This window comes from Hyperoodon ampullatus, assembly GCF_949752795.1.
Source record: "Hyperoodon ampullatus genome assembly, chromosome: 1".
Lineage (NCBI taxonomy): Eukaryota > Metazoa > Chordata > Mammalia > Artiodactyla > Ziphiidae > Hyperoodon > Hyperoodon ampullatus.
Genome location: NC_136914.1, coordinates 45,284,413 through 45,300,478, shown reverse-complemented (window position 1 = coordinate 45,300,478; position 16,066 = coordinate 45,284,413). Strand labels below are relative to the sequence as shown.

The window sequence follows — 16,066 nt, the reverse complement described above, 5'->3', positions numbered from 1 at the left end:
ACCTGCTATGTCTGATCAAACCTTATGAGTCCCAAGGGAGCTGACTTCTCCACCTCAGAAGAAGCAACAGATGGAATGGAAGCAGCACAGACTTCAGACTTAGATTTAAATCCTAGGGGAGAATAAGTTGCTTCTTAGCTTTTAGTCTACTTATCTATAAAGTCAGAATAATCATCTCACAGGATAGTAGTGAGGATTAAATAAGATATAGAATGACTAGCACCGTAGGAATTAGGCACGCGTGTATACATCAGTGAATGAATACTGTGTTATAGTCCCTTAGATACACCTTCTACCTACCAACCAGACCTGCTTCCCATCTGAAAATCATATGTCCATTAGTATTGCATCTAGGGACCTTGAAGGATGCTACCTTTGTGATGATGACAATTAGGAGTGATGATAAAATAGATTTAATAATGATTACCAGAAAAAAATATTCAAAAATGTTTTCAAAGGATTTCCAAGTAAAGTATGGTAGTTCTAAGGGTCAGGTGTTGGTGGGGCTAGAAAAAAATTTTTTCCTTGCTGGAAAAGTTGTAAATACTTAGGTAGTAATATCAAGAATAAAAATGAAGTGACTCTAAACAGCAAATCATGGTTTTCACTAATTGTAACTAACATCTTCTTTCCATTATACCAGTGAGAAGAAGCTCATTACAGATGCCCTTAATAAAAATCAATTTCTGAAGAGACTGGATCCTCAGCAGATCAAAGACATGGTGGAATGCATGTATGGGAGAAACTACCAGCAAGGGAGTTACATTATTAAGCAAGGAGAACCAGGAAACCATATCTTTGTACTGGCAGGTGGGCTTCACAGATTTTTCCAGTCACCATATAATAAATATTTGCCTATAGTTTAATGATTTTTTGCAAACATTTATAAAAATGCAAAATTGGTTGCTCTGTTTGTAGAAAACATAACAGATTGAGCTCATGAAATAGTAACCTTGTTGATCTAATCGTCATGTTGCTAATACTTAATATTTACAGAATGCTTTCTATATGTCCAGCATCCTACTGAGAACTTAATAGAAAGATCTCATTTCAACTCACCGACTCTGTTAGGAAAGTGCTACTATCTTCATGTTACTATGTGGACTGTGTCACAGAGAGGTTAAGTGACTTACCCAAGGCCACACAGCTCATTAGTGGTGGAGGTAGAATGCAAATGTAAACAATCTTATTAGAGAGTCCATACTTTTAATCACAATGCCACTCACTCAACATATGCAAGAAGGTGTTTCAGAGCATTCAAAACACTGCTGCTTGTGTTGACCTTTTTACATTGTTGTACCATGGAAAAGAAAACAATTATTTTTGTGACTTTGTAAAATATTTTCATTATATACCAATGATTTCAAAAGACAATTTAGGTACATTTAACCAACAGATAAGTCAAATGGAATGCCTTAAGGTTAAAGCTGGTGTTTTTAGAACCATTTAAATGGCTTCTTCCATACATGATCCCTTGAATATGCTTCCATGCTGGGTAGATTATAATGGTTAGATAGGAAAAGGATTTATTTCTCAAATGCTTATCAAACACATAAATCTTATACTGGAATTCAACAATTTTTTTTTAGATATAGAAGCAAGAAATCATCTGAACAGAGCTTACGGTTATTGAATGCCCTGTCAAATTCTGAATTGCCCCCAATTTTTGAGTTTTAGGGAGAAAAGTTAACTGGCTTGCTCAGAGGTAGTGGTAACCTGGGATGTGCTGTGGCCTTTTATTTTGCACTGTAGGTCCTGACGATCTAAGCAATGCTTTATAAACTTTATAATTTTTTATTGATGGCCAACTATAGCCAAAGCCCAGTGCTGAGTTCTGAGAGAGACACAGGTGAATAAGACATGATTCCTGTGGGAGGTTACATTCTGGTAAGTGGCCTGCAACTTTAGACAAATCCTTGTATAGCAAGAGGGGTAAAAAGAATCACAGAAACTAAGAAACAAAGGTAAGCAATGCTTTTATGATTCTTGTTTCCTTGAGGCCTTAGGTGTAGAGCAGAAGTTGCCTATCCAAACAAATTAATACACATCTATTGACAGTGTATAAAAGATTGTTTTCTCTATTTTGATTCTTTAAACATGCCAGTTGCATAATTATTAGTGTATTATTTGCCACATACGTCTTTGTAGACGGCCTTAAAACTATAGTCATCCTCAAGTAATTATTCTCCCCAAGAAGTGAATTACAGTCTTAATTTAGCCAGCCTTCAAGTTTTAGGGACAGGTGATCCAGAACAATTTCCCCCTCTTTCAACTTTTCTCTTGGCTCTTTCATTTCTACATTAGCAACACTAGAACATTCTGGCAAGAGAAGATAGGGCATTAAGCCAACCAATATTTGGAAACCTGCAAGGAAGGATGAGAAACTCATGTCAGCTCATCTTGTTCTTTGCCAGCAACTCTGATGAAAGGCTTGGGGAGAGAAGGGTTTGAACAGAAGTCAGTATCAATATAGTTATTGAAGTCAGGGCTATAGCACACATGGAAATGAAAATTGGATGCTTTCTTATTTGAATTAATTATGATGTTATCTAAAAATTGAATTGTGTGATTTAATTGATGGAGCAAATTAGTTTGTTATTTCAAAATCTCCCCTTTATAAAATATAGCAAGAATAGCAAATAGTAAAAGCATACTTAGCTTAAACTTTTGGTATTCCATATAATAGGTCAGTGTTGCTCAAGTCCCATGTGCCATAACGAATTGGAAAAAAAACTTGAAATGCATAAAGTTCCATGATTCTAACTCAACAGTGAAGCTAAGTAGTTTTGATGGAATAGAATTTAGTTATAATGAGAAATTATTAAATTACATAACTAATATATAAGATTCAGAGCCAAAACAATTTATTTCTTACTAGAATATAAGTTCTAACAGGATAAATATCTTTTCTGTTTTGTGTACCCTGTCTCTCTTTCACCTGGGCTAGTTCCTGGCACAGCATAGGTATTCATATCAGATGCATTGAATGAGTGGGTGGACAGAGATGACCCAGAGCTACTTAGTGATGAATTAGGAGGAGGAAAGACCAGTTCTTCAAGGGAAAGAGAAATAACCCCACCATTTTCTTCCTCTAAGAATATAGGTCATTTTTGCAAATGCTTTTGATTAGCTAAGGTTTTATTTGCATTTGTTTGAAGGGAAAAGAGAAGAGAATTGCCAGGGCAGAAGCATGGTGAGGAAGTTGCCTGTCCCTTCCCCCAAACTCTGCTTAGCCAAAGATTGGTGTCAAGCACTCTTCTTTTTCTTTTTTTATGACTTTAATTTTTAGAGCAGTTTTAAGTTTACAGCAAAATTGATAGGGCGGAATAGAGATTTCCCATATACCCCTGCCTCCCCACATCCACAGCCTCTCCTGTTATCAGCATCACTCACCAGCAAGGAACAGTTTTTTTAAACCAAGGATGAACCTACATTGACACATCGTAATCACTCAATGTCCATACTTGGTATTGTACAGCCTCTAGGTTGCGACAAGTGTATAATGACATATATCCATCGTTATAATATCAAGCAGAGTATTTTCCCTGCCCTAAAAATCCTCTGTGCTCTGCCTATTTATCTCCTCCCCAACTGCTGGCAACCATTAATCTTTTAATTTTCTCCGTCGTTTTCCCTTTTCCAGAATGTTACATAGTTGGAATCATATAGTATTTAGCCTTTTCAGATTGGCTTCTTTCACTTAGTAATATGTATTTAAGGTTCCTCCACGTCTTTTCATGGCTTAGTATCTCATTTCTTTTTAGCACTGAGTAGTATTTCATGGTCTGGTTGTATCACAGTTTATCCATTTACCCACTGAAGGACATCTTGGTAATTTCCAAGTTTTGACAATTATGAATAAAGCTGCTATAAATATCTGTGTGCAGGTTTTTGTGTAAACCTAAGTTTTCAGCACCTTTGGATAAATACTAAGGAGCACAATTGCTGGATTGTATGGTAAGAGTATGTTTAATTTTGTAAGAAACCGCCAGACTGTGTTCCAAATTGGCTGTACCATTTAGCATTCCCACCAGCAATGAATGAGAGTTCCTGTTGCTCCACATCCTCTCCACCATGTGGTGTTGTCAGTGTTCCAGATTTTGGTCATACTGTTAGGTGTGTAGTAGTATCTCGTTGTTTTAATTTGCATTTCCCTGATAAATGTGATGTGGATCATCTTTTCACATGCTTATTTGCCATCTGTATATCTTCTTTGGTGAGCCTCTGTTAAAATCTTTGGTCTTTTTTTTTTTTTTTTTTTTGTGGTACGTGGGCCTCTCACTGTTGTGACCTCTCCCGCTGTGGAGCACAGGCTCAGCAGCCATGGCTCACGGGCCCAGCTACTCTGCAGCATGTGGGATCCTCCCGGACCGGGGCACAAACCCGTGTCCCCTGCATCGGCAGGCGGACGCTCAATCACTGCGCCACCAGGGAAACCCTGGCCATTTTTTAATTAGGTTGTTTTCTTACTGATGAGCCTTAAGAGCTCTTTGTATATTTTGTAAAACAGTTCTTTATCAGATGTGTCTTTTGCAAAAATATTTTCTCTCAGTCTGTGGCTTGTCTTTTAATTCTCTTCTTAGTGACTTCATTTATTAATGCATTTCAATGAATGAGAGGTTAGGCAACAAGCAAGGCATGGTGAGGTAACGTACCCAAGGTCACATGGCCAAAGACTAGTCAGAGCCAGGCGGCCTGACTCCAGGGCCATCATACTTCTCATTTATGACAAGTTAGTCCTTCTGCCAGTGTGAACACCTGTGCTGTGTTTTCAAGACATACAGTGATTGTTGTATTCCTTGTGCAAGAGAAGTAGTTTCATGTGCTACATTTTTCATGGGGTAGAATGAATTTTAAATGAAACACTTGCCATCCACTGCTTCAGGAAAGAGCCTTGTAACAATCACAATAATAATAATATGGGATTTTGTTTGTTTGTTTTTGTTTTTTGTGGGGTTTTTTTGGCTGCACTGCACAGCATGTGGGATGTTAGTTCCCTGACCAGGGATAGAACCTGTACCCGCCTGCAGTGGAAGTGCAGAATCCTAATCATTGGACCGCTAGGGAATTTCCAATAGCTAACACTTACATGGCATCTACTATGTGCTAGCCATGGATCTGTGATCCTTACCTATAGTAACTTACTTACTTCTCACAACTGTATGAAGTAAATATTATTAATATTATCCCCATTATTGATGAGGAACCCAGGCAGAGTGGGTAACTCTTCAGGCTAATCAGCTAATAGAGAGTGGGCCTCAGTCTGCATTCTTAACCACTTTATTATAATGAGAATCATAAGATATCTTATCTGTATGCTTTGTATACCTTCTGATTGTTTTTTTTAACTTATGGAATCCAGGTGGATTTTGATTACTTGTGTTTTCTTACATTCTACTTGATAGAGGGTCGACTAGAGGTGTTCCAAGGGGAGAAATGGCTATCATCCATTCCTATGTGGACGACGTTTGGAGAACTAGCCATTTTATACAACTGTACAAGAACTGCTTCTGTGAAAGGTAACAGGAGATGAAATGCTGTATTTTTAAAATTGTTACACAACGTTAAAGATGACCTAAGACACTCTTGCATCCTGAGTCTTTTTGTCTCCCACTGTGCCCCATATGCTCTTATTAATAGAAAGACTATGCTTATAAAAGGATTTATATTGAAGCCCATGTCTAAATGACTCAAGCTTAAAAAGACCTTTCTGTAAGATACCTGTATATAAAATATGGCTTTAAACAGAATTGATTCCAGTATTTTCTATCGTTGCCACTTCAATTTTTTATTATGTAGACGTTTGCCTTTGGCTCATCCAGCATGTTTGCTTTCTATTCTCCATGAGGTTCTGACCATATTACCAACCAGAAAATTTAATTAAACCAATAAAAGGGTATAAATATCAAAAAGGATATGAATTAATTAATGAGAGTTTTCATGAGTGACTTTTGGGATTAGTTCAGTTGCTTCTCCTTAGGGTTCTTGTTTTTATCGACTTTATTCCTGGTAATATTGGGTTTTCTTCTGAATTACTTAGATGTGGTGTTTCTCAGAGTTTGGGACGAGGTTATGTGTGTCAGTGTTGTTGCAGTATTTGATAAAAATGCAGATTCTGAGGCTCCGCTCCAAATAATCTCTGACAATGGGGCCCAGGGATCTCTATTTTTAACAAGAATGTCAAAATAATTCTAATTCACTCTAAAGTTTAGTAAACCAGAGATTTTGATTTTGATCTCTTCTGTAGGCTCTCATCACTCCTTTAAAAAATATCTTACTACCATAATTTCATACAGATTTTTTAGGGCTGCTACTTCTGCTCCTCTTCCTTTTTAGATTTTATTCTTGATTTTAATGTCTTTCCTATGAAAAGCTTGTCCCAAAAACTGTCTTGCATAATCTCTTTGAAAATGATTTTATATATTTTATGTAAAAGTAACCATAGAGATTCTTAAAATATATTGGCTCTCGTTAGCAACAGTGTCTAAACAACATAAAAAGACACAAAAACAGACTCACACGCAGAGATCTTTAACTTTCAATTATCTGCTTGTGAATTCTTCACTTTCTGGATTAGCTACAGGCTGGCTGGCTTTCTTTTGTATCACAGCACAAATCTAAAATACCTCCTGATGATGTAGTGTGTAACTAGGGATTGCAAACTAATTTTAATATCACCCTAAGCAAAACATAATTAGAATGGAAATATTTTGCTGCTCACTTTCAAATCATCATTTATTTCAAAGTCAAAAATGATTTTATAAAATTACCTGCTCTTTACATCACTACTTCCTTCCATTTGCATGCTTAAATAATGCATTGTTCAAGAAATATCATTTTATGAGAGTACCTGAAAAATTTATTGATTAACGTGTTGGAATGTTTTCTTAATCTGAGAGCTAAACAATATTTTATTATTTTCTTGATTTTTCTAAAGCTATTACCAATGTTAAAACATGGGCACTAGATCGAGAGGTATACCAGAATATAATGAGAAGGACAGCTCAAACTAGAGATGAACAGTACAGAAACTTCCTCAGAAGGTAAGAATAACACGCTGGTGGCAGAAAGAGCACAAGGTGGTGTAGCCATATTGTGGATATGTTAGTTTTATCAGAGTAATTATTTTACTACAGTCTTTCTTATTTAAACATTTTCCATATGATTAAGCCAAAGGAACAAAAGTATTCTCTTGCAGTAAATGCCACTATATATATGAAGAATTATGTTTCATTCCCATTAGTCTTGTTCACTGATTTATTTCTCTTGCTAATTTTGCCCTTGTGTTGATGGAGTCATTGCACATAGTATAGAATAATGTGCATAAAATCCTAAAATATTCACTTGGGTTGCTCAGTTGACTTTGAAAGATGTCCTGTAATTTGGAAGTAGATAACAAAAGATAATAATGCTTTGCTTAGAATAATATTAAAATAAATTATTTTACTGTCCTCACTTGCTTTACCTGAGACATTTTTTCTCATTGGCATAGCCACGCCATCTTCCAAATTACTATTATTTGCAGCAAATTAACTTGCCAAAAATGTTATTATGCTTGCTATCACGACATGGATCCTTGGAACATACACATTTTGTCAACTGTTCTGAACCCCCAACAACTTGGATGCATCAAATTACAGAGAAACAAGTACCTATGTAACTGAAAAGGTCAGCTACACACTAAAAACATTTTTTTGGAAAGTATAAGTTCCTTATTTAAACTATTTCTCTGTCTTTTGTGGGAGATTTGACAGTCTGTGAAACTGCAATACATACTGTAATGAAATGTAACCTTTGATAAGTGGTAATAACAATAAAATATCCTGTGGTTTCCAAAAATAAATTCTAAGTTCTTTTTAAGTATAGTGACTTTATCTTGCATAAGTAGCCTGCAAAGTCAATGATTTTAGGGCTGTGCCGTGCCTAGCATATAGTGAGGACTCAGTGAATATTGAATGAAGGCATTGTTTATCAGTAGAACATTGCAGGCATTGAGGTTTTTCATATGGACGCTTGCTGATTTACTTTCCCGAATGACTCCTGGAAGAGAGCTGCAGTAATGACAGTATGACAATCAGTGCCTTAGCCATCATGTTGTGGGGTCTACTTGAGTATAGGTAATCTCAAAATCCAGCAACTGAGCAATGCAGGTCAGTATTTAAAGCTAACAAACTGCACTTATGCAAGGGCCAAAAAAGGATACATAAATAAACCGGTGCCCATGGGTTGCATCATGTCTGAGATAAAACCTGAGCCACTAGGTTTCCCCTTGGAGTGTAGTGTGTTCTGCCTTAGTGGAGGGAGCTCAGAGAATTTACTAGTACAGGTTCCTTCTCTCCTTTTCTTCTTTCTGGTATCTCATTCATGCATTCGTTCAATGAATACTTATTGCCAGGCGTAAACATTGTGGATTCAGTGGTGAACAAGATAAACCTGACCTCTGCCTTCATAGAGGGGAGACAGACAAAAGATATTTTCTCATATCAATTTCCTCACCAATCCCCAAAGGTGATAGGCTTACAGGAGAGAATTTTCACTAACGCTAGAGTGCCCAGTTTGGACCCGAAGTAGAACTTTCATGACGGGCATGTGTTAGTCAATTAAACCAAAGGAACAAAAAGTATTCCCTTTTCTTCTATATGCCACTATATAGAAAAAAGTTCTGGTTAACCCTTTTACCTTTTCATCCATAAGGTGACATATTAGTGAAATACATTTCTCTTTGTTTCATAATATACAGTAAGCTCTTTTCCATTTACATCTTTTTTTTTTTTAAAGAAGATGTTGCAGATAGGATTTTATTAATTTATTTATTTTTGCTGTGTTGCGTCTTCGTTTCTGTGCAAGGGCTTTCTCTAGTTGTGGCAAGCGGGGGCCACTCTTCATCGCGGTGTGCGGGCCTCTCACTGTTGTGGCCTCTCTTGTTGCGGAGCACAGGCTCCGGACGCGCAGGCTCAGCGGCCATGGCTCACAGGCCCAGTTGCTCCGCGCCATGTGGGATCCTCCCAGACCAGGGCTCGAACCTGTGTCCCCTGCATTAGCAGGCAGATTCTCAACCACTGCACCACCAGGGAAGCCCTATCTTTTTATTATGAAGTATCTGACACGTATCAAATGATACATAGTACACATGTAAGTTATAATAACATAATAACAAAGTGAGCCCCATCAAGCTACGGCCCAGCCTAAGTAGAAAGTTAGCAAGTTGTTGGCATTTTCATTTGCTCCCCTATGTCATTTTCTAGCATTCCTTGGGGTACCTCCTCTCCTTGGAGTAGTCTGTGTTCTGAAGTTTGGTAATTGTAACCTTGCTATTCTTTATTATTTTGCCTGTAGCTTGGTTTAGCCTATTTTTGAACTTTACAAAATTGGTGTTATTTTTGCAAGTCAGTTTTTTCACTCAATACATTTTTTAAGGTTCGTCTACTTGGTTAGTGCAGTCATTTCTCCTGTTGTAGAGTTCTGTTATCTGACTCGACCACAGTTCATTTATCTGCTCTCCCATTGGGCATGTTCCAGTGTTTTGCAATTACAAATGATTCAGATGCAGACATTCTTAGACCCAGCTCCTGGCTACATGCCTCCTGGTCCTTGTGTTCAAGAATGAGTCTAGAGCTCTCTTTTCAAAACTTAGATCCAATCATGTATTTATGGAGGAGCATCATTTTTTCCTTAGGGGTGTCAAATTTTAGATGGTAAGAAAGAAGTATCTATCTTATAGAAATTATATCAACAGTCCTGAGTAAAAATGGGTAAAGTAGAAATTTCTCTAAAAGAACAATTTAATCATACTGATGGGTTAATCATACTGAGTGGAATTTTTTGATTTTTTTCAAACAATTTCAGTGTTCTATCATTCTCTGTATATTATTATTATCTGTAAAAATGTTCCTATTACATGCCTCTGGCTACCATTAATTTTAAAAGACGGTACAATATGACTAATAATCAAGATCATTTCCATGCTAATTCCTACATTCCCTCCTGGATTCAGTCTTTACTTAATTACAAGGATTTAGATGAAAATCTGATTCTCCTCTGGAAGCAGAGGTCCTCATCCATGCTAATAAAAGAGATATTGAGATGTGGAACACATTTCTGGATGTGATTCACTTCGAAAGCCAACAACAAATGTAATTTTTTTTCTCCAAAGAAACAAAATTTGATTTTTTTCCTTTCATGGGGTCTTACTATTTTTATTTATTTACCTGTGATAAATGTCTGCTGTTATATGTGATCATATAATTTCAATGTATCTGAAATTCAGTTATTTATGTGTGATATATTTGGTGGTTTACTTTGGAAAAATTAAAGTGCATTATATTTTTTAAATGCATGCATGAATCTATGTAGAGGTGTATATTTATAGTTTAATTTATGATGATAATTAAATAAAGGTTTCTTTTTAATTATGCAGCGTATCCTTGCTGAAGAATTTACCCGAAGATAAATTAACCAAGATCATTGACTGCTTGGAAGTGGTAAGAAATTTTAAAGTAAAAACTATATTTCATTAAAAGATTATATAATCTAATCATTATTAGCACTGTAAATGATTATAAAGGAAAAGATGGTGATCACCAGTCCACAGAGACCAAGAGCCTTTTTCTATTGTGAAAACTCACACTGATTAAGGGGCTGGGGTGGGGTTCGGGGACTCTTCTGAAATATATAAAAGAAAATTGGATTTGCATGTGTAAAGTGACATTTGATTTACATATTTTAATCTTTTTAGTATATTTTATAAAACTTATCTGCCTCACTCAAGAGGCATTTGATTTTCTGCAATTAACATCACAATCCCTTACAGAGTTTTCATAGTATGAAGGAGTCTGTGATGCATAATTAGGTAATGGAGTAGAGAAAGGGTATATTGGGACTTTCGTGAACAGGCTTCTGAATCACGCTATGAAACACTCCATACTTGAAAACTCTAAGCTATGAAAAGACATTAAAAAACAAAACAAAACAAAAAAACCCTGTACTTAAGAAGCACTTTACCTATTTTAACATCTAGGGGAAAATGGCGTATTGGAACATGTTCAAAAATTCATATTAAGCATCATGCAGATGGTTGGTTCTTGTCCAAGACTAGTCAAGTCTTTTTGTGAATAATGTTTTTATGACATGTACCTTGGATTCTAATAATTTGCATTATACGAAAACCTCTTCAGAGATTAATATTCAAAGTAAATAACCTCCGTCTAACTTTTTTTTGGTGTGTGTCGGTCAATTTCATTGAAACCAAATTGCTTTTCGGGAATTTAAAGGAGGTAAGGAATAGTAAAGGAGTCAGATGTAGACTTTAAGATTTTATAAAGCTCTTCTCAGTGGGAGACAAAAAATACCCTGCAAGACTGATTGTCGACAGATTCATGCCTCTGTCAATCTCAACATACAATGTAAACTAATACCTGTTGAGAAGGGAGCACCAACCATTTTATCCTTAAGTGTAAGTGACACCGGTAATGTTTCCATTTACAATTCATGGAACCCATCCAGCAGTTTATCAAGGACAGGCCATGATGACACAGTGCCTGGCCTTGTGTCCCCAGAGCGTTCAGATATGAAGTCATTTTCAAGAGGACTGCTTGCCCTGCATCTCTTGGGATTTTCTCAGTGTAACATAACCCAATCACAGATGTTACAAATTAATAATTCATCCTAATTTCTGAGTGATTTTTTTAAAGCTGAAGAGGCCCTATATTTTTCTGTTAACCGAGGAAATCTGTTTTTAATATAACACTAATAGAGTAGATTCACTAGAGGGGAATTCCATGCTGACAGAAAATATTAAAATTTAGTATCATTAAAAATAAATAGTACATTAGACATATATTTATAGTAGCCACAAGCAATAGCTACAGAATATATAGGTGGGGGCTCCAACCTAGTATTAATTAACACACAATTCGAATTTGAAAGTCTCATCTTTTAAAACACGCTAGAAGGTTTTATTATATATTAGCATTTGCAGACAGCAGTGTGGTTTATAAAGGGCTCTTTATTCATACCTGGCAAACAAATGTGTGTCTCTGTAATGTGTGAAAATTCACAAATTCGAAAGTGATTAACAAGGGAGTAATGGGATCTATTTAGCGCTAAGAAAAGCACATAATTTACCAGCATAGCTTGGGCTAATGACCCATCAACTGGGTCCTGACCACAGCCAATCACTAATGCATTGGAGTTATGACAGAGCACCTGCTGAGTTCCAGGGCCAGCTGTCCCACAAACTGGCTCCATAATCTTTGAGAAAAACAGGCTGAATCTGGCATGCTATTTAGGAGTTGATTTGGGGTGGTTTTAAGTGTTTGTGAAGGGGGCGGGGAGGGAGTATCAGAATTTCCCATCACCATGCAGTTGGTCTGATGTGTTTGTTAAGACTTTTGTTTGTTGAAGTCCTAGACCACATGGCCCGAATGTGCAGTGTTCCAACAGCATTTCTTGCTTTAACATAAATCACCCAAAGTATTCAGTTCTGGAGGCAGACATTGCCTTTAAACTTCTTCTCATGGGCTAATGGGAAAAAGAGGGTGGGAAAAGTAGCAACATATTCACTGGTGTGCTTTAAGAGTTAACTAATGAACACCCTAAAGCACGACACAGATTCCAAATGCAGTGTGACTATTAATGATAATGAAAATGACACTGTGACTTCCGTACCTGGCAGTTGGGTAGTACGGAAGACAAGAGTGGGAAGAGTTTCTGTTCCCACTCTCGGTGAGAGATCCGGGAAGCCTGGGATTTGACTGTGTGGTGGATTGAAAAGTTACGGAACTCTTTGTTACAGAGATTTGGTATTTGACCCAGTGACCCTCTGCACTGCCACTCTGACATGGCATCTTTCATGAAACTGGAGCTCTAGTGGGAGTGGGACTGGGGTGGGGAATGTGAAATGTCCTTGTCCTTAATCAGATCACCAGTGATGCTGCTTAAAAGGCAGATTCCCAGGTACTACCTCACACTTACTGAATCAGAAACTCTGGGGTAGGGACCCAGAAATCCACATTTTAACATTTTAACAACACGATTCTTAAAGTTTAAAGTTATGAATTGAATATATATATTTAGGGTTTGCCATAGTCTGCCTCTTTAGTCACAAGTTTTCCATTTTTCATCATTTTTTGAAAGTCTGGTCTTCCTTTCTTGTAGTTCCTGCTAACACTTGCATAAGCCAGAGGGTTTTTCTCATTTTAATGGTTACATCTAAAACCATAAGAAAGTTGAGATAATTGTGGATTTTGCCAGTTTATGGACCTGTTAATTAAAGGGGGGGCAGCTAGGTGTCCTAGAAAGTTAGTTAGTCCAAATTCTGGAGATTAAGGTTTATGGTCAAGCCTCTATCCCTCGCAGCTGTCAGTTAATTGTGGTGGGCATCAGGGTCACCTCATCTATAAAATAAGGGGGTGCTGGGTCACATCTCTACGGGCTGTCTCAGTGTTTCAGTTACAAAATTCTATACAGTTGGCTCACCCAAATGGAGGAATTTCTGTTGATTTTCATTTTGTAGGCTCTGGTTCCTTAGAAATAAGCAATCAGATGCTAAATTATGCCGGAATGGTTGATAGGGTCCACCTAATCCAGGTGTGTTTGCTTTAAAATTTCTAAGGTGTTTTAACTACTGTACATGGACAAACAAAACTAGCTGGTAGCAAACCCCAATAAATGTATACAGTTTTTTAAACAGTCAACTTAGGGACATGGTCACATGATGCAGGGTTTGTTTGTGTGTGTGTGTGTGTGATCATACATCTGACTGTGTATCATCAATTCTTCTTTGTGATGAAGATTTCTAGCCACACACTAAGGAAACTAAGGAAATCATAGACTTGCTTCTTTGTCTTTGTCCTCCATCACCTTAGATTTTAATTCTGGTTTCATATATTCTATTTACAGGCACTCAGGCTCTATCTATCATTTTGCTAGCTATCACAGAATGAGCATTTTCTTTACATGAAAAATGCTTTCCGTCTTTAGCAGTTTCTGATGTATGGTTTTCTTCTTCTTTTTTTTTTTCCAGTGTTTGGTTTACTTTAAACCTCTATCTCTCAGTCTGCCCTGGAATTGATTTCCTAAGTTTCCTTTTGGCCATGTACTAAGTACCTACTCTCAGTGTTTCTAAATATCTTCTTTTAAATCATCTTTTTCAGACTGTGGGACACAACTCATTAGTAGGTCATGCAATCAATTTAGAGGAACACTTTAAAAAAATATCAGAGTAGTAAGCATAAGTATTGTTCAGATATGTTTCAGTTTTATAGAAATGTGTGTGTGCACGCTCACATGTGTGTATGTGGGTGTATATGTAAAATATGTTTCTTACTGTAGGTCAGGGTAAAAACTGCTTGAAAACCATCGCTTCACAGGGTAGGGTCTATGGCTTCTTGGTCCTCTAAGGGACCTCTTTGCAATGTAACCACAGGACAATAAACCACACTATTTGCAGTTCTCTTTTTGGTCTTGGTGACCACCCTGGCTAGACTGGCTTCACTCCCCAGTTGACAAACACTGGCTAGTCTGGCATCATAGCCAGTACTTACCACTATATATTTTTGGTCTGATCTACATCCACAGTCTTTTCTGATCTATGAAGTTACTGTCAACACACTGGGAGGTATTATTTATCTTCCTTCCATGGTTTTGGGTGACAAAGACTCATCCCTGGGAAAAATACCACTAGGAAGCTTGCCCCTTAAGAAACAACAAAGCTCTTTCTCAGTGTTCCCTTTCCAGCTTCTGCCTTTTGGCTTCTCCGACTGACAGAAATTAAAGCTGCACATCTGCACAGACCAGAGGCTGTCTAATAACTGAAGAACAGCCTATAAGCAGTTCAGAAATTCTCCAGATTCCTTCTGCTCCGTCTGGGTAATGGGGACTGAGACTGAGATAGGAACAGGAGAGCCTGAGACCACCTGAAACAGGAACGTCCACCATGACACTAGCAGTTCTAGTAAAGAGAATTGAACATTAACTATATCATGAAGACCCCTGCACTGCAGTGTCATGGTCACTCACTTAACCTTTGCGAGTCACGGTCTTCTCAATGGTAAAATCACACTTGAATGGAGTGAAGGTTTGTGATAGAGCTATAATGAGAAAAAATAGAGAGCTGGAGTAAGCAGCTTTTGATGTAAAAACTCAAAATATTATTTTCCAGGTAGAACAGAAGCATGTTTCTTGCTCACATAACAGTCCAGGGAGGATGGTCCTAGGTGTCTATGCAGAATCCTTCAGGAACCCATGCTGATGGCTACTCTGCCATCCTCCACATGGTCCCTCTCCCAAGATTCCTCTGGGATGTGCCATTACAATTGGGGCACAAGTATGAAGGCACATGTCTGGAATCGTTCATTGGCCTGGCATGGAAGTGGCATATGTTGCTTCTGCTCAGACCCTTTTAGCTGGAAGTTAACCACATGGCCACAGCTAACAGCAGGGAAGCTGGGGAATGCAGTTTACCTGTGGAAGACATTGATGACCAGCTCACAGACTCTTTCACAGGAATTAACAGTCACCAGGTGACTATCTCACCTAGTCCTCACACATCCTTAGGTGTGGTAGGTCATACCATCTTAATTTTACAGAATAGGAAACTGAGGTCCAGAAGATTTAAGTAACATCTAAGCAAACCGTTCTCAGCCTCCCCCTTAACATGGCAATCATTAATTGAGTATTTACTACATTTCAGATGCTTTTAATGCATCAAAAATTAATTGTCTTTAACTGACTTATGGTGGTAGGCAAAAATGGACCCCCTCCAAAGTATCCACATCCTAAACCCTGGAATGCATAAATGCGTTATGTGACATGGCAAAAGGAACTTTGCAGATGTAATTAAGGTTTGGGACCTTAAAATAAGGGAGATTATCTTGGACTATCTAAGTGGGTCAAGTATTATTACACGGGCCCTTAAAAGCAGAGAATTTTCTCTGGCTGGAATCAGAGAGATGCAGCAGAAGTGGAAGTCAGTGAGATTCCAAGTGTATGAAGAATTCCATGTGCCCTTACTGGTTCTGAAATATTGGGGGCTCTGTGCAAGGACAGGAGAGAAGTCTCTGGGAGC

General features: G+C 37.6%; 1 protein-coding gene across 2 annotated transcripts in view; it reads left to right on the top strand.

Annotated features, from left to right (window-relative positions):
* The window catches only part of PRKG2 (protein kinase cGMP-dependent 2), a gene marked incomplete at both ends in the record, with an annotated part of 88,977 nt that overhangs the window by 21,755 nt on the left and 51,156 nt on the right, over positions 1 to 16,066 (top strand). For both annotated transcript variants that reach the window (XM_079709426.1, XM_079709425.1), the window contains 4 exons: positions 644 to 810; positions 5,406 to 5,519; positions 6,938 to 7,043; positions 10,418 to 10,481. In XM_079709426.1, the coding sequence (XP_079565552.1) occupies positions 644 to 810; positions 5,406 to 5,519; positions 6,938 to 7,043; positions 10,418 to 10,481 (451 nt within the window). The remainder of the gene's footprint in view (positions 1 to 643; positions 811 to 5,405; positions 5,520 to 6,937; positions 7,044 to 10,417; positions 10,482 to 16,066) is intronic.